General features: G+C 44.2%; 2 protein-coding genes and 1 pseudogene across 2 annotated transcripts; 2 read left to right on the plus strand and 1 right to left on the minus strand.

Annotated features, from left to right (window-relative positions):
- Nucleotides 1-1,524: 1,524 nt before the first annotated feature.
- Nucleotides 1,525-11,187, plus strand: LOC125520081 (uncharacterized). Its single transcript, XM_087536980.1, has 6 exons — nucleotides 1,525-1,666; nucleotides 1,746-2,714; nucleotides 3,529-6,849; nucleotides 8,064-10,095; nucleotides 10,211-10,532; nucleotides 10,667-11,187. Exons 2-5 carry the CDS (start codon nucleotides 1,762-1,764, stop codon nucleotides 10,250-10,252), a joined length of 6,348 nt encoding a protein of 2,115 aa, XP_087393106.1. The 5' UTR covers nucleotides 1,525-1,666; nucleotides 1,746-1,761; the 3' UTR covers nucleotides 10,253-10,532; nucleotides 10,667-11,187.
- Nucleotides 11,188-12,148: 961 nt separating this feature from the next.
- Nucleotides 12,149-15,209, minus strand: LOC125520082 (Ribosomal L5P family protein). Its single transcript, XM_048684888.2, has 4 exons — nucleotides 14,938-15,209; nucleotides 14,714-14,790; nucleotides 14,561-14,615; nucleotides 12,149-13,085 (listed from the first exon to the last, which is right to left on the minus strand). The coding sequence occupies exons 1-4, from the start codon at nucleotides 15,010-15,012 to the stop codon at nucleotides 12,486-12,488; spliced, it is 807 nt and encodes a 268-aa protein (XP_048540845.2). The 5' UTR covers nucleotides 15,013-15,209; the 3' UTR covers nucleotides 12,149-12,485.
- A 531-nt stretch (nucleotides 15,210-15,740) lies between these two features.
- On the plus strand, nucleotides 15,741-16,253 carry LOC147957044 (uncharacterized; annotated as a pseudogene).
- Nucleotides 16,254-22,733: the final 6,480 nt, after the last annotated feature.

The following is a 22,733-nucleotide window of genomic DNA, read 5'->3' on the forward strand; positions in this document are numbered from 1 at the left end:
AGCTCTATGGTTGTTTCTCCCCTAGAGCTATGGACAACTCATCATCGCCGTCTGCCTTGGCCACTTTGATGTCTACCGCTGAGGGCGGGACCATTGCCGTGGTTGTGCCTCCAGTGCTGCAGGTGATGCCCGAGCTTCAAGTGTTATGTGCGAGCTCTGATTCACCTCTATTAGTGGAGAATATGATGGTGGAGACGCAGGCAACCACGTGCGAGGGGCATGATTCAACCTTGACATGTGAGCTGAGTGAGGTGAACTCGCCTGCGCGCTCACATGTGGCTTCTACTCCCAGTCCACCCCCGCCGACAGATAATTCCAATGTTCTCTTTGCAAAAGAGCTTTATGACTTGCTCGCTAGCGTGGAGACTGTTAGCCCTGGAACTGGAAGGGCGATTGCTTGCCTCCTGACGGGAACGACATTCAAGGGCAAATACAAGAAGGCGAGTGATTGCCCTCGGACCGGTATAGTGATGGAGAAGCCACTAAGGTGCAAAGGCAAGAAGAGTGGTGCCATAGGTAAGGCGCCCGCAGCTGCTTAATGGATGATTCCCGGTCCCTCGGTTCATACTCACAGTTTGGGGTCGTCATTGTGATTTCAGCGTGGTCCACTATCTTTTGTTGGGATGTTCTTGTCGGGTTCAAAATTGTGGTGTACAAGTGTGAGGAGTTATTGTGTGTTAGGAGGGGTTGGCGGGTTGCACGTGTGCTCATGGGGTCATGATTGGTGAGTAACCCAATTATGGTCTGATTGTATCGGTTTTAGCCCGATTTTCCTTGGATTAACCGGGCAATTTTCTTCTTCTTAATTAATCGATGAGGCAATTCTTTTGCCTCTGTTTCAAAAAAATAAAATAAAGATATTAATTCATAAGCCAAAAGCCGAAGCAAAAAGTCCATATTTAGGAGTTTTTGTGCTTTTTTTAAAAGTGAAAAAGATGCAAAAGCAGAAGCAAAAAACCAAAAAAATAGGACATGAGGCAACGACATGTATGGAAGTTGTGCCGGCGGGTAGAGTTGGGAGGGCGACATGTATGGAAGTTGTGCCGGCGGGTAGAGTTGGGAGTATAGCTGGCCATAAATTGGGCCAGGCCTAATAAAGCCCGTAGCAGAAAACCTAGGCCTGGGCCTAGATTTCAGCCCCAGGCCCGACCCATCAGAGGAAAAGCCCGTCGGGCCTCAGGCCGGGCCTCTTCCCTAAAACGCAAATATGCCAAGCTCAAGCCCGACCCATGGGCAAGACCAGGCTGACCGGGCCGGGCCTAATAAAGCCCGTAGCATAAAACTTAGGCCCGGGCCTAGATTTCAGGCCCAGACCTGTCCCTTCAAAGAAAAAGCCCGTCGGGCCTCAGGCTAGGCCTAAAATGCAAATATGGCAAGCCCAAGCCCGGCCCAACCCAGCCTTTGGGTTCAGATTTCAGGCCCAGGCCCGGCCCATGGGCAAGACCGGGCCGGGTTTTCCGTGGCCAGGTATAGTAGGGAGTCACTGCTCTGAATTTTTATATGGTGGAGATGCTCTTAGGGGTCGTAATCTGAACCGTGAGACAGGTTAGGGGTAACATTGACTTCTCTCTTGGGTTCTTCTTCTTCCATGAGTCCCGTTCACCACACCTGTGCTGCCATGGCGTAGCTCCACCTCGTGCTCCTCAATCGGAATCTATTGGTGCAGGTAATTCCGCCCTCTTTTTATTCTGCTGCTGCTTCGCTTCTCACCCATGACTACCACAGCTGTCTTGTTCTTGCTTCAGCTACAGGCGGGGATCGATGTTCCGATTTATCAGTGCTTGGCTACAGGTGGTGCTCCGGTATATCGCCGCATGGCTTCAGGCGGCGGCGGCCGCGGCGGCGGCAGCGGCGGATAAACTGGATGCTGCGTCGCTCTCGCTTCAGGGGACGGCGGCCATGGATTTTCCTGCTACTGTTTCGCTTGGCCCCCTCCACCGGCAGCTCCATTCATTCAGGGCTGCCACGAACAATCTCCCCGACGGGGTTAGCGATGGCGAGGTCCGGCGCCTCGAAGAAGATCTGGAGACACTGTTCACCGAGCTCAAGATCGTGTCGGAGGCGGACGACCCCAGCTTCACGGCCAGGTGCTGGATGAAGGAGGTGCGGGAGCTCCGCTACGACGCAGAGGACTTCTTCAACGAGGTCCCGCGCTCCTCCGCCGGCGCCGGCAGAAGCGCTCTTCACACCCTCATTCTTTCGATCCCCAGAAAACTGAAGCTTCGGCGCCAGGTTGCAGAAGCTTTCTCAGATCTGTGTGCTCGTGCCAAGGATGCGAGTCAAAGACGCCAAAGTTTCCAGCTTGGACCAGCAACCATCAGACCTGAATCTGGACAAGTCAATGTCAGCCGCTCCAAGAGCCTCGGACTTATTGGCCTTGAGGAGTCCATGGATAAGCTTGTCAAACTGATGGCTTTAGACGACCAAGAGATTGCAGAGCTGCTGGCTTTTGACAGTGAAGATACAGAGCAACTAGTTCAGGTGGTACCTATCTTTGGATCTGCAGGTGTTGGCAAAACAACACTTGCCAGAACCTTCTACCGTAACTTCGGGGGGAAATTCCAGTGCCGGGCTTTCGTGCGGGTGTCTCGAAATCCAGATATGAGGAGGATGCTTTCCAGCATGCTCTCACAAATTAAGGCACCGCCGGTTCATGGCTTTCCTGATGTGCAGGACCTTATTGACCATATCAGAGGATATCTGCAATGCAAAAGGTACATATTCTATTAGTACTGAATACTCCTGATGTGCATAAGTACCTTTCAACAATATGTACATTTCAGTTTGTGCATCAGGGTTGTTATGCTCAATCCTGATGTACACGATCAAGTGTGCTTTCACCACCGGTCCATCAGGAATATGTACATGTACCTTTTGCATTGTTGAATATGTACATTTAGGAATATGTGCAGGACCTTATTGACCATGCCAGAGAATATCTGCAATGCAAAAGGTATATGAACAATAGAGAATATCTGGAATGCAAAAGGTACATGTACATGTCTTTTAACTGGACAAACGGTGCATTGTTGAAAAACAATGATAAATGTTTGAGCAAATAAGCACTACTGTATATCTTAAGAGGCTATTTGGGTTGGATTTAGGAAAAATAAACCTTTTCAATTTTCTATTCTTCATGAATTTTGATTGCAGGAAGTTGACGAATTGGGAAAAGTAAACCATTATTTTTGGATTCCTTATCACACATGTACATGTACCAATCTAGAGCCCAGGGGAATAGACAAAGTTGCCTCTTATGTAATCTTAAGAGCATAAGTTTTTTTTCAATACTTTTTTTCCGGTGTAGCAAATTACTTGTTTCGATTGTTTACTTCACTGCCTGATTGATCTTCCTTTGGCTATACCAATTTCCTTAGGATATAGTATTTCTTACTTTAAGATTACTAACAATAATACCAATTTCCTTTTAATTTGTGGTTAATTTATTTATTTTATTTTGGCTATACTTCTTTCTTTCTTTTTTGTCAGCTTGACAAACATATTTATTGTGAATAAAATATTCTGCAGATACTTGATTGTAATTGATGACTTATGGGCTTCCTCGACATGGGATATTATTAGCCGTGCTTTCCCTGATGGTGATTGTTGCTGCAGAATAATAGTAACCACGGAAATCAAGGATGTAGCATTGGCATGCAGTAGGTATCAGTTTAAGTACATGTATGAGATGAGTCCTCTTAATGGTGATCAGTCAAGACAGTTATTCCTCGGTAGAGTTTTTGGGTCTGAAAATGGTTGTCCTCCAGATTTCAAAGAAGTTACATATGAGATTATCCGAAAATGTGGAGGTTTACCATTAGCAACTGAAAATATAGCCAGCATGTTAGCATGTGAATTAAACATTGATCAATGGAAGCACATACGAGATTCTTTACCCTCTGTTTTGAGATTGAGGACAGACCCTAGTTCGGAAGGGTTGAAAGAAGTTCTGAACATTATTTATGATAATCTTTCACCATATTTGAAGACATGCTTGCTATATCTTATTATGTATCCAGAGGGAAGCACTATCAGCAAGGACGAATTAGTGACGCAATGGATAACTGAAGATTTTATCGGCGAAGGGCAAGACAGGGAGAAAATTGCACGGCATTATTTTGATGAGCTTGTGAGTAGAGGAATGATCCAACCTCTTGACAGAAATTATAACGATGAGGTGTTGACATGTACAGTTCACCACATGGTACTAGATCTTATTAGGTACAAATCTCTGGAGGAGAATTTCATCATTATTGTGAGTTGTTTTCAAACAATTACAGGTCTTCCTGACAAGGTTCGTCGACTGTCTGTCCAGTTCGGTGGTGCAAAATGTGCTAATATACCGGCAGACTTTATGATGACTCAAGTTAGATCGCTTATATTTTTTGGCTTCTTGAACTGTGTGCCTTCCTTTGTGGAATATAAGCTGCTTCGAGTTCTGATTCTTCATATCTGGGCTGATCAAAGCAAAATATTTGACCTCACTAGAATTAGCGAACTGTTTCAGCTGAGGTATCTGAAAATTGATTGCAACATCACTGTCCATTTGCCAGACGAGATTCAGCAGCTACGATTCTTGGAGACATTGGAATTGCATGCACCAGTAAGTGATATGCCATCGGATATTAGTTGCTTGCCCTTACTTCGCACGCTGGGCTATTTTGATCTCGGCAAGAACTCAATAGAGAATGTACAGAGCCTTGGCGAGCTGAACAATCTCCAAGACCTTCATCTCACCTGGTCTAACATAGCAGACCCTGACAATCTGAAGAACAATATGCAATGCCTGGGCTCAATTCTCCGGAAACTCGGCAACCTCAAGTCTTTAACTTTAGTACGTGCAGCCTCCTCTCATGCAGATGTAACTCTAATACGTGCAGCCTCCTCTCATCCAGATGTTTTAGACGATGCTGGTGGTGCAATCTTGGGTATTTCTGGCGATGTCTTGAGCAGCGTGTCCTCTCCCCCGCCCCTTCTTCAGAGGCTTGAGCTGTCAGGGCGCTGTTGCATCTTTGCCAGCCTACCTGAGTGGACCAAAGAACTTGGCAATCTCTGCATTTTGAAGATTTCAGTTAGGAAGTTGTTGAGGAAAGATATTGATATCCTCAAAGGATTGCGAGCTCTCATGGCTCTCTCGCTGTACGTTTGGACTGCCCCTGTAGGAAAGGTCGTCTTTGATGGTGAGGGGTTCTCAATTCTCAAATACTTCAAGTTTACATGTGCTGCCCCATGCCTGGCATTTCTGATAGGATCAATGCCTAGCGTCCGGGAGCTTAAGCTAGCATTCAATGCTAATAGAATGGAGCAATACAGCCAGATAGTTGCTGGCTTAGAGTACCTGATAGAACTTAAAGAGATAACTGCAAAAGTTGGGGGCACTGGTGCGGATGAATCTGATAAAAGGTACGCGGAGTCGGCATTGAGGGGCGCCATTGCCAATCATCCATGCGCTCCTATAATCACAGTACAATGTGTAGATCGGATTTTGTATGGTGAGGACGATACGAGTGCCGTCACACAAGAACAAGAACACTGGACTCTGGAAGAAGAACATGAGATACAAGAGGAATCACTTGATCCTCTTCCTGAACTTATTCCCATTCCAAGCACACAAACACAAATGAGAGATGGAAGCCAGAATGGAGGAACAGATAGCTCAAGGGAGGTGCTGACACAAACAAGAGAGGGAGTTCAGGATGAATTAATAGAAAGATCGATGGAGGTCCTGACACATGAACGGGAACACTTAACTCTGGAAAGACAACACGAGATTCATGAGGAATTGCTTGATCCTCTTCCTGAAGTTGTTTCCACTTCAAGCACACAGACACAAGTGAGAGAGGAAGTGCGGGATGGAGAAATAGGGAGATCGATGGAGGTGCTGACACAAGAGCAAGAACAGTGTATCGTGGAACAACAAGATGAAATGACAGACGGAGTGCTGGATGTACAAATAGGGACATTGATGGAGGTGTTAGCACAAGAAGAGCAATGGCGGAATAATATGCAGAATAGTGGAATCGGGAGATCGATGGCGGTGGTGAGCGCTTCCCATGGCACCTTGGATCCCCTACTGGACAAGCTCAATGCTTTGCTCAGCGAGGAGTATGGCAACTTGGAAGGTATCCTCCATGAAGTCAGTGCCCTCAAATCTGAGCTGACATTAATGCATACGGCGGTGAGAAAGTACACGATGCTAGAAGATCCAGATGTCCAGGTGAAGTTATGGCTATCGTTGCTGAGGGAGTTTTCCTATGATGCAGAGGATTACATTGATAAGTTCATTCACCAGCTCGACAATGGCGGACATCATGGCGGATTCAAGCAGATCTTCGGCAAGACTGCTTGCCAGCTGAAGACGCTTGGATCTCAGCATGAAATTGCAGAAAAAATCGATGAGCTGAAAGATCGTGCCAAGAACTTGAAAGCGAGTAGTTACAAGATGGATGATACTGCTTGCATCACATCTTGCCATTCCACCGTGGATCCCCAGTTGGCTGCTCTTTTTGTTGATTCTGCACACCTTGTGGGCATTGACAGTCCAAGAGATGATCTTGCCAAGTGGACGGTCGAAGTAGGAAACAGCTCGGCCAAGCATCATTGCAGGATGTTATCTATTGTTGGGTTTGGTGGATTGGGAAAGACGACACTAGCGAATGAGGTGTATCGCAAGGCTAAAGGGCATTTCCATTGTCAGGCTTTTGTATCAGTCTCACAAAAGCCGGATATAAAGAAAATTCTCATGAACTTGATCTCCCAAGTGTCTCCCCATGGATTCACGAAAGATACTTACAATTGGGACAAAATGAGATTCATTAGAGAGCTAAGAAAACTGCTAAAGGATAAGAGGTAATTTCAGCCCACATTCTTTCCTGCAAAACATGTATCATCTCATGCGTATTCTCATTGATTTTGACTGTAGTTACTGCTTGTACAATTGAACACCACTACGATTCTAGCATTACTTTAGTTTTTTACATCATGGCCTATGCAGTACTATAATGTCCAAATGATGAGTACAATATTGTATACACCTTCGTCCTGAATTACCCTTCTGAAATATGGCTAAAAACGTCCAATGCAGGAAACTTCTGTCATATGAAAGTATGCATAGCCAAATAGCCAATAACTATTCCTTATGTTCTCGTCTTATCGATAATATTGCCTTGATTACTGTGCACTTATAATCGGAGGTAAAAAGAAAAAAACATCAAGAAATCGGTGTTAGTTAGAAGCACTAAACAGATATGCAAAATGACTAACTGAACTAAATTCCAAGACTTGGTATGAGGAAGATTAGAGGTGAGTTGTAGTAAGTATATAGCCCACCATTACGTATCATCTTTGGCTCCTGAGTGGATGCAACTTAATAGTAACAATCTGATAACTACCCATCCTTATCAAACAAATATTAGTTGTTAAATGATGCTGTGAACTTCAGTTAAGTGGATGCAATACTGATGTACGCATAAAATTGGATATGGAAATATAAGGAACAGTGGAACAATAGCATGATGCACTTAATACCCTCCGTTCCAAATTAGATGACCCAACTTTGTACTAACTTTGTACTCCCTCCATTTTTGTATACAAGGCCACTCTCAAAATTACAATTTGCAACTATACAAGGCCACTAACATTAATCGAGGCAAAATTAATGGTGTTTGCCTCGTACTAGCACCCGGGGACATTAATATCATTTGCGTGCATGCGGGAGTGAGAAGGTTGGCTTGCATTCCCAACATTAATCAACCAACGAGGAGTAAGAGGGTTATCTTGTTGTGCGTGGTAGAGAAAAGCCTCATTAATTAACACGACAAACAAGCTGACAACCTAGCTTGCAACATTGACTTAAACATTGCATTGATTTTTACCTTGGTACCTGTAATATGGGTTTGTGGCCTTGTATACAAAAATGGAGGGAGTACTAAAGTTAGTACAAAGTTGAGTCATCTATTTTGGAACGGAGGGAGTATTTGAGTACCCATTGGAGTTTTATGGATTTTTTACCTTTTCTATCTGAATTACTTAGCATAATAATTGAATCTGTTTTCTAATACTAGGTATCTTGTTGTCATTGATGATATATGGTCCATATCGGCATGGAACATTATCAAGTGTGCTTTTCCAGAGAATAACTGTTCTAGCAGAGTTATAACTACTACACGCATTATTGAAGTTGCAAGGTCATGTTGTATGGGTCAAGATGACCGCATGTATGAAATGCAACCCTTAAGTGATTTTCATTCTAAAAGATTGTTCTTGAGAAGAATTTTTGGGTCCAAGGATAGTCCCGATATGCTGAAAGAAGTTTCAAATGAAATTTTGAAAAAATGTGGAGGCCTGCCGTTGGCAATTATCAGTGTATCTAGTTTATTGGCAAATAGGCCAGCTAACAAAGAGGAGTGGGAAAAAGTTTGTGCATTGGACAAAGACATAGGTCTAGAGGAAATGAACAGAATACTATGCCTTAGCTACAATGCTCTTCCAGATAATCTCAAGACTTGTTTGTTGTATTTAAGTAATTTTCCTGAGGGCTGTGTGATTGAGAGAGAGAGATTAGTGAGGCGGTGGATAGCAGAAGGCTTTATCTCTGAAAATCATGGGCAGAGTCAGCAAGAGGTCGCAGAGTGGTATTTCTATGAGCTTATCAATAGAAGTATGATTCAAGCAGTGGACATCCGCTATGATGGTAAGGCTCGTGCATGTCGAGTCCATAACATGATGCTTGAACTCATCATTTCAAAGTCAGCTGAGGATAATTTTGTCATGGTGATTCGTAGCAGGCAGACTGGTTTGGTAAATCGCCATGGTTGTATTCGACGGCTATCAGTCCAGCACATTGACCAGAATCTTGCATCTGTATTGGCAAATGAAGATCTAAGCCATGTTCGCTCTTTAACAGTAACATCATCAAGTTGCATCGAACACTTGCCTAGTCTTGCTTGCTTTGAAAATTTGCGTGTACTAGATTTTGAAGGGTGTGATGGATTGGAAAAGTATCACATGAAGGGTCTTGGCAAGTTTTTCCAACTAAAGTACCTGAGCCTTAGGGGCACTTGGATATCACATCTACCATCAGAAGTTGTGATGTTACATAATCTAGAGACCCTAGATATTAGGGAGACACATGTAGAAGAGTTGCCTGCTGAAATTGTCCACCTTACGAAGCTACAACATCTTATCGCTTCAACAGATTATGTAATGCCTGGAATAAAGATACCAGATGGAATCGGGAATATGAGGAACTTACGGGTATTGTTGGGCTGTGGTATCAGCTCGGGTTCTGTTGGTGCACTAGAGGAACTCGGTAACTTGACCAATTTGAATGAGCTCGATGTACAGTATTGGGGAATAGGATCCGAGTACAAGTGGCATGAAGACAGGTTCCTCTCCTCATTAATCAAGCTTGGTAGCTGCAAGCTACAGTCTTTTAGGATATGGAGGAAGTGCCCTGGTGATGTCAAGTTCTTAGAATCATGGTTCCCTCTGCCATTTTCCCTCCAAAGATTTGAGATGAGCGGCTGCTACAGTTTCAAGTGGATTCCATGCTGGATTTCACCAGCAATGACCAGTCTTGCATACCTAGAAATTAATATAGTGGAAGTAACGCAGACGGATCTGTGCATACTTGGAGAGATGCCTGCCTTGCTTCACCTGAGGCTAACATGCCAGACTTTCAGAAAAGAAAGGCTTATTTTTTACGGCAGAGGATTCCAGCATTTGAAGGAATTTGTTTACGATGCTGCTGTATTGCCATCGGGAAACCTTCTGTTTATGGAAGGGGCACTGCCAATGCTCGAGGATCTTAGCCTAATCTACTGTGTATCAATGGTTAATGCCTATGGGTTTTTCTTGGGTATCGAGCACCTCCCAAGACTGAAAAATGCACAAATTCACCTCTACAAACAGGGCGCGGCATCTTCTGATATCGCTTCCGCAGAAGTTACTATCAGGAATGAAGCAGATGACAATCCCAACCGTCCCAGAGTAACTCTGGTAGAACATGTAAAGAGGGAGGATTATTGCTCTGACGGCTGTCCTAACAGAACCGTGACAGATCAAGGACTAGATGCCAATACAACTAACCAGAAGGTATTGATCATTTTTTTTACCAAGTTTTAGTGGTTCATGGTTACAACAATCACTCCTTTGCTTTGACTGTTATGCATTTTATCCATTTTTTTGACTTTTTGACCCCATATTGCAGGGTGGATCTCGAAAGGCAACAAATCAAACTTCAAATCGTTGAGAAACCTATTTCTCAGCCGCGTGTCTTACCCTTTTTAGGGAACTTATTAAATTCATGAAGAACTACAGGTGAGATCTGGCGAGCTGCTGCTCGCTCGACTGGAACGCTCGAACAAAGCCTGGAATGAAGCAGATGCCCATCCCAACCGTCCCGGAGCAACTCTGGTAGAACATGCCAAGAGAGAGGATATTGCTCTGGCTAATGAATGTTCTAACGCAACTGTGACAGAGTTCCGCTGACAAATCCAGAATTAGTTGCCAATACAACAGCTAAGCAAAAGGTATTGATAAATTCTTTTACCAAGTTTTAGTGGCTCATGGTCCCGACAATCACTCCATTGCTGTCTCCGTTGTGCATTTTATCCATATCACTGAGACGCCTATTTCTCAGCCGTGTGTCTCCTACCCTTTTTAGGAACTTAAATTCATGAAGTACACTACTAGTGAGAGCTGGCGCGCTGCTGCCCGCTCAACTGGAACGCTGTGGTGAAGCCTAGAACGCTCGAGCAAAGGGGCCAGCCCCAGTTGGAGGGGTCATAAATGCTATTCCCTCTGTCCCATAAGTGTCAAAAAACGTCTTACATTATGGGACGGAGCGAGTATTTTCTATGTGATACTATGAGAATTTTGTTGTTGTTGAACTCTGTATGCGATTGTTTTAACTGATTAAGAATTAAGCTTGCCTCTTGGGCTGGAGCCTTGGTCTTATTTACTGGAGTATTCTCTTTTGTGTGTGTTGTAAGTTTACCCGGTGACTTTTATCAACCGAAGAGATGGAAATGTACAGGAGATGCAGGCTCTTCATGGACCCTGTATGCATGCTTCTTTACATCCCCTCTTGTGGCATTTGCAACAAGGCAGGCTGGCCATCTGAAATTTACAATATTCTCTGGTGCACTTTTACAATATGAATTGTCGTCCAACTGTTTAAAAGCATGGGATTGCAAAAGGCTCTGAATGTTGGCCCTGTGTATTGAAAACTCTGTAGAGGCCAGCTATCGCACGGTTGGTTTATAAGGTGTAATACGTATTTCGTGATTTACTTCATGAGTTAGACCAGAGATATGTTTTTCTTCTTCTATAAACTTGGTCAAACTTTACAGAAGCCGACTTAGAACAAAGCTAACACGTCTTGATTTCAGACATGAGGAACTAGATGATCGGGTTCACAGAAATGAAACAGATAGACAACGCCATCATTTACGACAAACATCACTTACACAGAAATGAACATGATAATTACTTGCACAGAAATGAACATGATAATTTTCTGGACATAATGTCAAGGCTCTGCTCTTGCTCAGGCTGCAGGAAATCCCCAGTCTAGATGCTACAGTTGATTTGATGTATTGAAAAGATATGAACATCTAAAATACCTAAATAAATACTCCCTCGGTAAATTAATATAGGACGTTTTAGAGACTTGTGTAGGGAGTACATACACTAGGGAAACACGGTTGAAGATTTATCAGCTGACGTTAATTTGGTATGGTATTTTCTCGCTAAACTTTGGTCAGAGTTCACAAGGTTTGGCTCAGAAGTCAGAACAAAACTGACATGTTATGGAACGGACGGAGTAGATAGTTACATTCACAAAAATGAACCTAGTAAACAAATCATTTACGGTGAACAACGCCCCCCTCTTCACAAACTAGACAAAAAAGACATCAGTTTGAGCATGGCTACAAACTTGCAGCAGCAGCATAGAAACCCGGCAGCCAGCTGTCGACTCAGTTTGCGCTACAGATATATAGCTAAAATTTATCCACAACAAATAAAAAAAACAAAATGGAGACCAACATGCCACATGACAACGCACGACCGAAATAATGAGGGAAAAGGCTAGATGCATATCCATCTAGGGTTGCTGCAGGTATAGCAAACTAGCCATATCATATTTGTCGCAGATTTAATCAAATGCATTATTATTTAGTTCTCTTCACATGAAGAGGATGACCAAAGCCTATCAGGATACAGAACTAGGAGGAATCACCATCTAGAATTTTTTTTGAAACCGTAGAAACCAATGAATCTCTGCATATCAGAAGAAAAACGAGCCTCTTCTGAAGATAGACATAACAGGGGAACTCAGTTTCATTCCCGAACAAGATTGCTCTAGAAAGAAAAGCTGGCCATTGACTCTAGCTAGCAAAGATCGGATCACAAAACGATAGAAGCTTCCACCAGAGTTTGTCTTTAGCCACAATGCTCATGATCTCACTCCAGCATCTTACTTAGCTGATCTCACCTTCATCCTTGAGCAAGAAGCCGCTCCACAGCAGCGAGGTCTCCTCCTTCGAGCAGGCCGTGGTGACGATGGTCACGTTGAACCCTCCGATGGTCTCAAAGATCTCAAAGTGGTCCTCTATCTCGGGGGAGAACTCGCAGAACTCCGTGGCCATGAAGAACTTTACGCAGTTCCCCTGCTCGATCGCCACCTTGGAGTCCAGCATAGACATCACCGTCAGGACCCTGACCAGGAAGTTGTACATCCCGTGCCCTCGGATGATGCTCTGCCTCAGGGACACGGCGTCTTTCTGGGACCCCAGGTATGCGTTGGTCGCCTTCCCTTTCAGATGGGCAGGCAGTTCTGCCTGTATGCACCTCTGGCCGCACAGAATCTCCATGGCCAGTTTCCCAAACTGGATTTTGGCACCGGTGGTAGACTTGGGCACCAGTCGGATCTCAAACAACCCAGGGACCTCCATGGTGTTGGTGTGGTTCAGTTTGAGCAACAGATCCTCACGCAACACATCTTCATAGTGGAAATGGAGAGGGAACATCATGGCTTTTCCACTTTTCGCGCCCTTGGCCTTTTTGCCCACCCGCCGTTTCTGTACAAACAGATTATTTATTAGCAATTTCCACCATAAATCAGTACTAATCCACTACCAATTGAAGGCATCATCAACGAAATCACAACATTAGATGAATCGAACATCACATGATTAACCACACTTTGTCACTGCATAACCCTCTTACATTTTTCTCTAATTCTTCCCCATTTAAAAACATATACAAAAAGCTAAGTTGAATCTGTATGACGGTTACAGAATATATTGATATGTCATGGCTTAGCGTGACAAGTGTAAGCACTTATTTTTTTCTGATCTCTTCTCAATTCTTCAAGTATCATCATCTCTACATGATATTTTTCACAGAATGTCTGCTTTTTTCTAAACTAGTAGCAACTGTCGATATGAGATTCAATGGATACAATATGGACAACCAGTAGAAGCATGTTTCTATCTGGTAGCATTTAGTTACTTCCGTTTTATTTTTATTTTCTATTTACAATGTTATGAAAAACTTTCGGCCAAGAAAATGTTAAAACCTCTGCTGCTATTCTACATATTTGGTCACATAGCAGATGTGGTTTTAATTATGTTTGACCTGAATTAGTTCAGCACTTGGACGCTAGATCATTTTGTATTAACTTAATTAATGGAAAAGTTACCTCTGATTGACTACTGTGATAATTGAATCAACTGAACTATTTCTACTCTCTTTTCTCTACCATCACTTTTAAACTCTTCTTTATCCAGGCCAGCCATCCAACACTTATGTAAGATTTCAAACTTTCAGCTACACGATATAGCATGTTATTCTCTATTGACACCGTTTCCTCCTTTTACTATCGGATGCAAGATGCTGCGATATGAGCATTGCATGCTGGCCTAGCAATAAAGAATGAGTTCAAATTTCTCTGTTGTTAGGCATATGAAAATCCAGTTGTAATGGTGGTATGCTGTCTTGAAAGATAGTCCACTACACGCATGAATACCCAGTCCTTGTTTGCTGTGCTCTGTTTTTGGTGAAGTACAAGGCGGATAATATCTACCAATATCAGAATGCATGTATTCGTGGATAGTTCATTATATATAGTTATATACACAGAAAGTAGTGCAGTGCTGTTAGCCTGTAAAGCTCATATGACGTCCACAAAGTACACAATTTAAGACATTATGGTGTGGTTCAATTTAACAAATGCAATGTATTGCCAGGGTAGAATAGACCCACAATCTCCCCTTGGTAATATCATTCTGGTTTTCTGGTGCTATTCTAATATGCTAGCTTTGATTATCTATTGTACTTGCATTTATCCAGACCAAGAAAAGGAGGTGTTATTTTTTCTCTGTGCTAAACTATATCCATATGGATATCAGCTAACTATACACATCAGTCAGGGCCTCACTTGCCGGCTCAGCAAAGCACGCATATTCTGTTAGCTGCTACTCATACACAGACGGATCCTACACTCACACACAATTAGCACAACATGACAGATTCAAGGAGGGGAGTAACACACCTGCACTTCCATGACAGGGAGATCTGAATCGACATCGGCTGCTGCAGGGCTTGAGCTGCACACATATAGCACGAAAAGAAAATTCTTTCAGCTCTTTCCACAAGCAAGAGGCAGGCTGGCATGAGAGACTTGAGATAGCAGCAGGAGATGTACCTGAAGGCGCGGGCGAGTGGTGCAATCCGCGAGAGCAGAGGAGGCACTCCGGCGTGCTGGCGCGCCCTGTAAGCCGCCTGACCAACGAATCAAGGCCACATCCACGCGCGGTGAGACCGCGAAACGCAGGCGCAGATACATCAGATCAGTTCAGAGATGGATGCTGTAGACCCCCTGTGGAGAAATTGCCCCGAGAGGAACGCGCGGGCGGGAAGGAAGCTGACCTGGGAGATGGCGGCGGAGGCGAGGGCGTGGCGGCTGGACCTGGACGCGGCTGCGACGAGAGACCCGATGGCCATGGCTGCTGCCGCTCTCCCCAGCGAGCCCGCTAGGCGGACGGAAGAACGCGTCTGCGAAGCGAACGAGCGGCGAATGGAGGCGGACCGCCGCAGGAGACGAGAGACCGGGTGACGGCGGGGCGGGGTGGGATGTGGCTTGGAGCCGGCGGCGTCGGGGGGGAGAGAGAGAGGGAGGGAGGGAGACGGCGGCGGCGGCGGCGGGTGTGGGACAGAGACGGGAAGTGAAGAAGAGGATTTAGGTGGGCTGGGCTTTTTTATTTTTTAGTTTCTACCGTGCGACTGCAACAGGCCCAGAAATGGCCCGAGCTCTCTTTGAGCCCAAGCTAGCGATATGTTATTATCTCAAAAAATATATTGCAGTTCGCAAACAAAATCCCCTAAAACAAATCTCAAAAATTATATAGTGATATTGCGTGATCTATGAGCTTAGCTTTATAAAGCCCATTTTATCCAGAGAGTGACGTCAACTATATGATATTAGCTATTACTCCCTCCGCTCCTAAATATTCCCTCTGTAAACTAATATAAAAGCGTTTAGATCACTATTTTAGTAATCTAAACACGATCTAAACGCTCTTATATTAGTTTATAGAGGAAGTACAAGTCTTTTTAGAGATTTCAATATAGACTACATACAGAGCAAAATTAGTGAACCTACACTTTTAAACACATCTATATACATCCGTATGTAGTCTATATTGAAATATCTAAAAGGACATATATTTAGAATGGATGGAGTTCATCGTTGCAAGAACGCCTCGTTCAACAACCCCCATGTGGATCCTATCATAGAGGAATTATGTTTGACGACCCTCCAGTCAGGGAATCTAAGGACCATCGTGACCTGCTGCTAGTCGTCGTCGACATCCTTAGGAGTCAGGGTCATTTCTACTAGCAGCAAGGTCAAGAAAAAATGTTGGTATTCGCAAAAAAAAATGTTGGAGAACACCGGAAAAGGCGTGCGCGTGCTTAGTTTGTGTGAGGGGGATTACGACACCGTGTTGGGCGTCCTCAACATATGCAATGCCATGATCAGGGATTACCAATGCAATGAGGGCGGGCTACAGTCCAAAGAGCTAGTTAGTTGTGTGGATATGGCATATGATTGTGTTGATGAGTGCGGCTACGAGCTTATTGATATGCCTGCGGTGGGGACTCTGGTCGATGAAAACAATGAATTGGGCATGCTGGTTAAACTGAACACTCCCTTGGTAGCATCACAAGTGATGTTTCTCGAGTAATATAATGATTGCTTTTATCTAGGAGAGAATATGTTGATGAGAAATTAATTGTACTCTTAATAATAACTATAATAAATATACTAATAAAGCTGTTGTGGCATCTATTGTACTCTGATATATTAGTATGCATGGTTCTGAACATTTTCTTTATTTTGCTATGATAAGAGCTAGGATTTTTCATGATTTTAAATTATGAAATCATTTTTTGCAATTGACTTTCCTTTTATTATCTAAAAAATATGGGATGCAGGAGTTTACACATTTAAAATTATCAAATAATATTCTTTTCTGTAATTCAGTTTTCTTTTATTTGCTTGGCACCCTTATGCCTAACGAATCAATTACGGAACTACCCGAAATTAGTCTGAAAAAATATATTACCTTCATATTACCAATGTGAATAGTTTGTAGAGTATATCTAATTTTTCATTTTTGTTAAATCTGCGCGAAGCCATTCCAACCAGTAATGCACAAGCAAATTTGGACCTTAAGAGCATCTCTAACAGCATACCAAAAAATGCAGCTTGAACAGAAAAAATGATTTAGGAGTAGTATATTTGGGTCTCTCTACTAGCAGGCGACAAAAAACCAAATAACAGTAGCGACAGAAAACCAAATAACGGTAGCGCTATGTCTCAGTGGCCGAGTTCGGTCGTCGGCTACCTCAAGCCCCGACGCCCACCGAGGTCACTATGCCACTGCCATGTCCCGTCTTAAATGTCTAAACGGTCTTACAAAAATGAACAGAGGGAGTACCTTGTATTACCAATGTGAATAGTTTACATATCCTAAACGATCATCTGCTTGAATTCACAATTCTAGAGGGAGGGAGGGAGGGAGGGGAGGGGGGGGGGGGGGGGGGGTTGTCGATGACTAGGTAATAAAGATACATATGGATAAAGCCAGGCCATTCCAACCAATAGCACCATTGTTTCTTGTAGACTAGATATTGCAATTGTTTACCAAATCCAAGAGCAAACTTGGAACAAAAAAGCATCTCCAACAGCGCATCGAAAAACACAGTTGTGAGAAAAACTGCTCCATGCCCTCAACAACTGACCAAAACCTACATGGAGACCAGTTTTTGTCACATCCCAAAAATTACTATAGGTTCCCCCAAAAAATTGCTACAGGAGTGGTACGTTTGGGCTTCTACTAGCATGTGTAAAAAAAGGTGGTGCCAAACCTAACCACCGCCTCGTCAGGACCACCACGCGGCCCACATCCCGACTCCGCCCCATTTTGTCCCTCGACGTTGTCTGTCGGAGCCGCCCTAACACCCGACGAGGTCGCCACACTGACGCCCAGTCCCGTAGATTTCGATCGTTTCCTAGTTGTCACCGCCGCCGCGTCGCACCAAGATGGTCGCCGTCACCACCCGACGAGCTCGAATAGGAGACGGGCAAGGTCCCGCGGCCGAAACTGCCATCGATGCACCCCTCCCCCCCACCCCCCACCCCTCGGGCCAGCCTTCGACCTCCCTTCTGTCGCCATCCGGCTTCGCTCCCATCACCGTTGAACTCCGGAAGTGAGCCTGGCGCACCCAACCCAACATGTTCGACGAAATGCCACAAAGGAATTTTTATGGAATATGAGTGTAGTTGAACTCCGGAAGTGAGCCTGGCGCACCCAACCCAACGTGTTCGACGAAATGCCACAAAGGAATTTTTATTGAATATGAGTGTAGTTGCAGTATGCTATGAATATTGATAGCTAAAATAGATGATTTTACATTGAATTGTAAATTGCCATGATTTTACATTGAGCCGAAATTGACATTTTCTTTCAGTTTTTGGTCTGCTGGGGAAAGCAGAATTTTTATTGGAGAGAAAAAACCTTCTCTCTCCACTCCTAAAACCAGTTTTTGGTCTCCAATGTTTTTTTGTCTGCTGTTAGAGATGCTCTAAGCAGAGCAGACCCATACCCATTCCACTGTGACTTGAACATTCGCAGTAACAAAAACGGTCAGAGATTCAACAGTTTGTACACAGTCATCAGTACCTACGACTTCAGAAGCTAGAACACACTTCCAATGCTGCAACTGGCAAAAGAAATTGTACGCGAGGATACCACGCAGTCAGAAAATCACAGCTTACAACATGGCATCAGCATTGAGAAAAGCGAATACATCTGGTCTAGACATGAGACTGCCGACACGCCGGGAGCTGTACCAAGCATTGAACAAGCGAATGCATCTGGTCCACACGTCACCTTCTCTTCCTTGGAACCAACTCCTTTTCGACACGGCGTCAGCATGTGTGGACAGAAGGAACAACACGAACTTTCTATATGAGCAAGGAACCAGTAAGAATACGAGGCTGTCAAGTACATATAATGGGCGGCAAATATATCAGCTGCAGCATGTCCAAAGTTTTCGAGTCGTTCTGAGGTAGCGACTCGTGAATAGTCGAGCATACAGTTGCGACTAGTCATTTGACTCACAAACAGGGAGCATGTCGACAGTGGATATTACATTGCCCGGTAACGCTGTGAATTACATGAAAAGAACCTACCAATTAGGGATTAGCCTTCAAATATGTACCACTCCCTCCGTTCCTAAATATTTGTCTTTCTAGAGATTTCAACAAGTGACTATATATGGAGCAAAATGAGTGAATCTACACTCTAAAATATGTCTATATACATCCGTATGTGGTAATCCATTTGAAATCTCTGAAAAGACAAATATTTAGGAGCGGAGGCCGGTTTCAACGGCGCGCCGCCCCTCTCCCCCACTTGCTGCTCCTCCGTCGCCGGATCACTTGGCTCTCTGTTGGCGCGCCGCCGCGGGAGTGAGGAGGGGAGAAGGAAATGGGGATCGTATCAGGGGCCAGCTAGGGTTGGTTCATGTGGGAGTTGGGCTGATTCAACCTCATGTGGGCTGGTTTTGGCAACATGGTTATTTTGGTCATGCATTTTGCACTACATAATAATATGAAAATTCACTTAAAAGGCATAATACCCCTAAAAAAGCATAATAATATGGAAATATGTTTAAATCGTATAGAAATTGTCAAATAGTGGATTTCTTTTGGTAGAAGGATCAACACAATTTCTTAGAAGAGTTTTTGGCAAAAGATCAACACAATTTCTCATAAGTGCAACTGCCGCTTTTTAGGGCAAGCGCATAGCCATGCAATGGAGAGAAAACAGTGGAGATAGGCCTAATCGTTTTTCTGTTGGGGAAAAAAAAGGAAAATGGATGAGATCACGCGGAGACATAACAGCTCTGGGATTTGGTGAATCCCCCTCTTCCACTCAATCCCCTCACATCCCCCAACTAGCACAATCGCCTCCATATATAACACTGTTTGGTAGGGAGGGATTGCCATATTGAGTCAAAAATGATGCAAAACAGTTAACAATCCAATCTTGATAGGTTAAATAGCATCATAGCTAGACAAACTTGCTATAAAATTGTAAATGTCACCTAATAAAAACATAATAGTAGTTCTTCACATCAACAACATAATTTTGCTTCACTAGTAGAAAAGAGGGCTTTGGTTCAGGCTGGGTCAGCCCATTAGTCCCGGTTCAGTCCAGAACGGGGACCCATGGGGGCATTGGTCCCGGTTCGTCTGGCCCCTTTGGTCCCGGTTGGTGGGACGAACCAGGACCAATGGGCCTCGCTCCTGGCCTACCACCATTGGTTCCGGTTGGTGCCTTGAACCGGGACTACAGGCTGCCCTTTAGTCCCAGTTCATGCCACGAACCGGGACCAATGAGGTGCCTATATATATCCCTCGCCCGTGAGCAGAGCACTCCAGTACTCTGTTTTTCTCTTGCCGGCGAGGGGAGGGCTTTGTGGTGCTCTAGCTCACCTCCTATGCACATGAGGTGTTCGATGAAATGCCTGAGCCACACTAGTTAAGCTTTCTCCTCTCGAAGCTCGACCTCAAAACTCCATTTTCCTCGAGATTTGTCTAGGTTTAGCGGCCCGTCACGTCCCATTCCCGTCTTCACCGCCGTCGATCGCCCGCGCCGATCTCGTGGCCGGCACCACCGTGGTGAGCCTCTTGTTCTTATCTTCTTTCTGAAAGAAAAAAAATCTTACTTTAGATAGATACTTGTCTAATTTTCTTACTATTTTATTGCTTGTTATTATATAGTGCGGTGGTTTTGGTATCCGCCCCGTCGGCCCTCGTCCTGTCTATGATTCGGATGTGGTATATATTATCTTTATAACTATTGGTTCATTTATTGTTTATGAAAATTGTGCCGACCAACGTGACATAGATTTTATTTATCTAGGAGGTATGTGAACCGGAAATTCCAACCGACCCTATTGTTGAGAGGTTAAATTTAGTTGAAGAAGAAAACAATTTCTTGAAGGAAAAGATAAAAAAATTGAGGAGGAGAAGATGATATTGGAGTTGCATGTTGCGGATGTCGTCGATGATCACAAGATCAAGATGGATGCAATGCGCTTGAAGATTAGAAAGATTAGAAAATATGCCATTCATATCGAGGCTTGGTATCATTATGCCGTTGGATCAATTGTTACCTTGGTTGCGATTATGATCGCATTTGTTTTCACATTGAAATGTTTTACATAGTTTCAATGTATGATTTAATTAATTAGATGCTCTGGAGAGCTATATGTTGTTAGATGAGAACTATGTATGTACTTTGGTTTTAATGTGATGATGAACTTCTATTAATTTGGTCACTTAATTATCTATTCATGATGTTCTGTAATGGTTTTTGACACATTTAATTATATATAATGCACGCAGATGAACCAGCAATGGATGTACGGTGACAGACACACCTCCGAGTACATTAAGGGCGTGCTTGATTTTCTCGAAGTGGCTGAGGCAAACAAGCAGAATGGTTGTATGTGTTGTCCATGCCCTAAATGTGGGAATACGAAGTCTTACTCTGATCGGAAAATCCTTCACACCCACCTGATCTACAATGGTTTCATGCCACACTATAATGTTTGGACGAGGCACGGAGAAATAGGGGTTATGATGGAAGACGTCGAAGAAGAAGAGGACGATGACAACTATGTGCCCCTGAATACGGTGATGCTGCAACGGGGGATGATGCTGAAGATCAAGAGGAACCAGACGATGTGCCCAATGATGCTGCAACGGGGGAAGCTGCTGAAGATCAAGAGGAACCAGACGATGTGCCCGATGATGATGATCTCCGCTAGGTCATTGTCGATGCAAGGACGCAATGCGAAAGTCAAAAGGAGAAGCTGAACTTCGATCGCATGTTAGAGGATCAGAAAAAAGGGTTGTACCACAATTGCAAAGATGGCAACACAAAGCTCGGTACCGTACTAGAATTGCTGCATTGGAAGGCAGAGAATGCTGTGCCTGACAAAGGATTTGAGAAGCTACTGAAAATATTGAATAAGAAGCTTCCAAAGGATAACGAATTGCCCGACAGTACATACACAACAAAGAAGGTCGTATGCCCTCTAGGATTGGAGGTGCAGAAGATACATGCATGCCCTAATGACTGCATCCTCTACCGCGGTGCGTACAAGGATCTGAATGCATGCCCGGTATGCGGTGCATTGCGGTATAAGATCAGACGAGATGACCCTGGTGATGTTGACGGCGAGCCCCCCGGGAAGAGGGTTCCTGCGAAGGTGATGTGGTATGCTCCTATAATACCACGGTTGAAACGTCTGTTCAGAAACGGAGAGCATGCCAAGTTGATGCGATGGCACAGTGAGGACCGTAAGAAAGACGGGAAGTTGAGAGCACCCGCTGACGGGTCGCAGTGGAGAAAAATCGAGAGAAAGTACTGGGCCGAGTTTGCAAGTGACCCAAGGAACGTATGGTTTGCTTTAAGCGCGGATGGCATTAATCCTTTCAGGGAGCAGAGCAGCAATCACAACACCTGACCCGTGACTCTATGTATGTATAACCTTCCTCCTTGGATGTGCATGAAGCGGAAGTTCATTATGATGCCAGTTCTCATCCAAGGCCCTAAGCAACCCGGCAACGACATTGATGTGTACCTAAGGCCATTAGTTGAAGAACTTTTATAGCTGTGGAATGGAAACGGTGTACGTACGTGGGATGAGCACAAACAGGAGGAATTTGACCTAAAGGCGTTGCTGTTCGTGACCATCAACGATTGGCTAGCTCTCAGTAACCTTTCAGGACAGACAAACTAGGGATACCACGCATGCACGCACTGTTTAGATGACACTGAAAGTATATACCTGGACAAATGCAGGAAGAATGTGTACCTGGGCCATCGTCGATTTCTTCCGACCAACCATCAATGTCGAAAGAAAGGCAAGCATTTCAAAGGCGAGAAGATCACCGGAAGAAGCCCGCCATGCGTACCGGTGATCACGTACTTGCTATGGTCAATGATTTACACGTAATCTTTGGAAAGGGTCCCGACATACTAGCTGTTCCGAATGACGCTGAGGGACACGCACCCATGTGAAAAAAGAAATCTATATTTTGGGACCTACCCTACTAGAAAGACCTAGAGGTCCGCTCTTCA

This window comes from Triticum urartu, chromosome 7A (genome assembly GCF_056163025.1).
Source record: "Triticum urartu cultivar PI428250 chromosome 7A, HENAU_Tu73, whole genome shotgun sequence".
Classification (NCBI taxonomy): domain Eukaryota; kingdom Viridiplantae; phylum Streptophyta; class Magnoliopsida; order Poales; family Poaceae; genus Triticum; species Triticum urartu.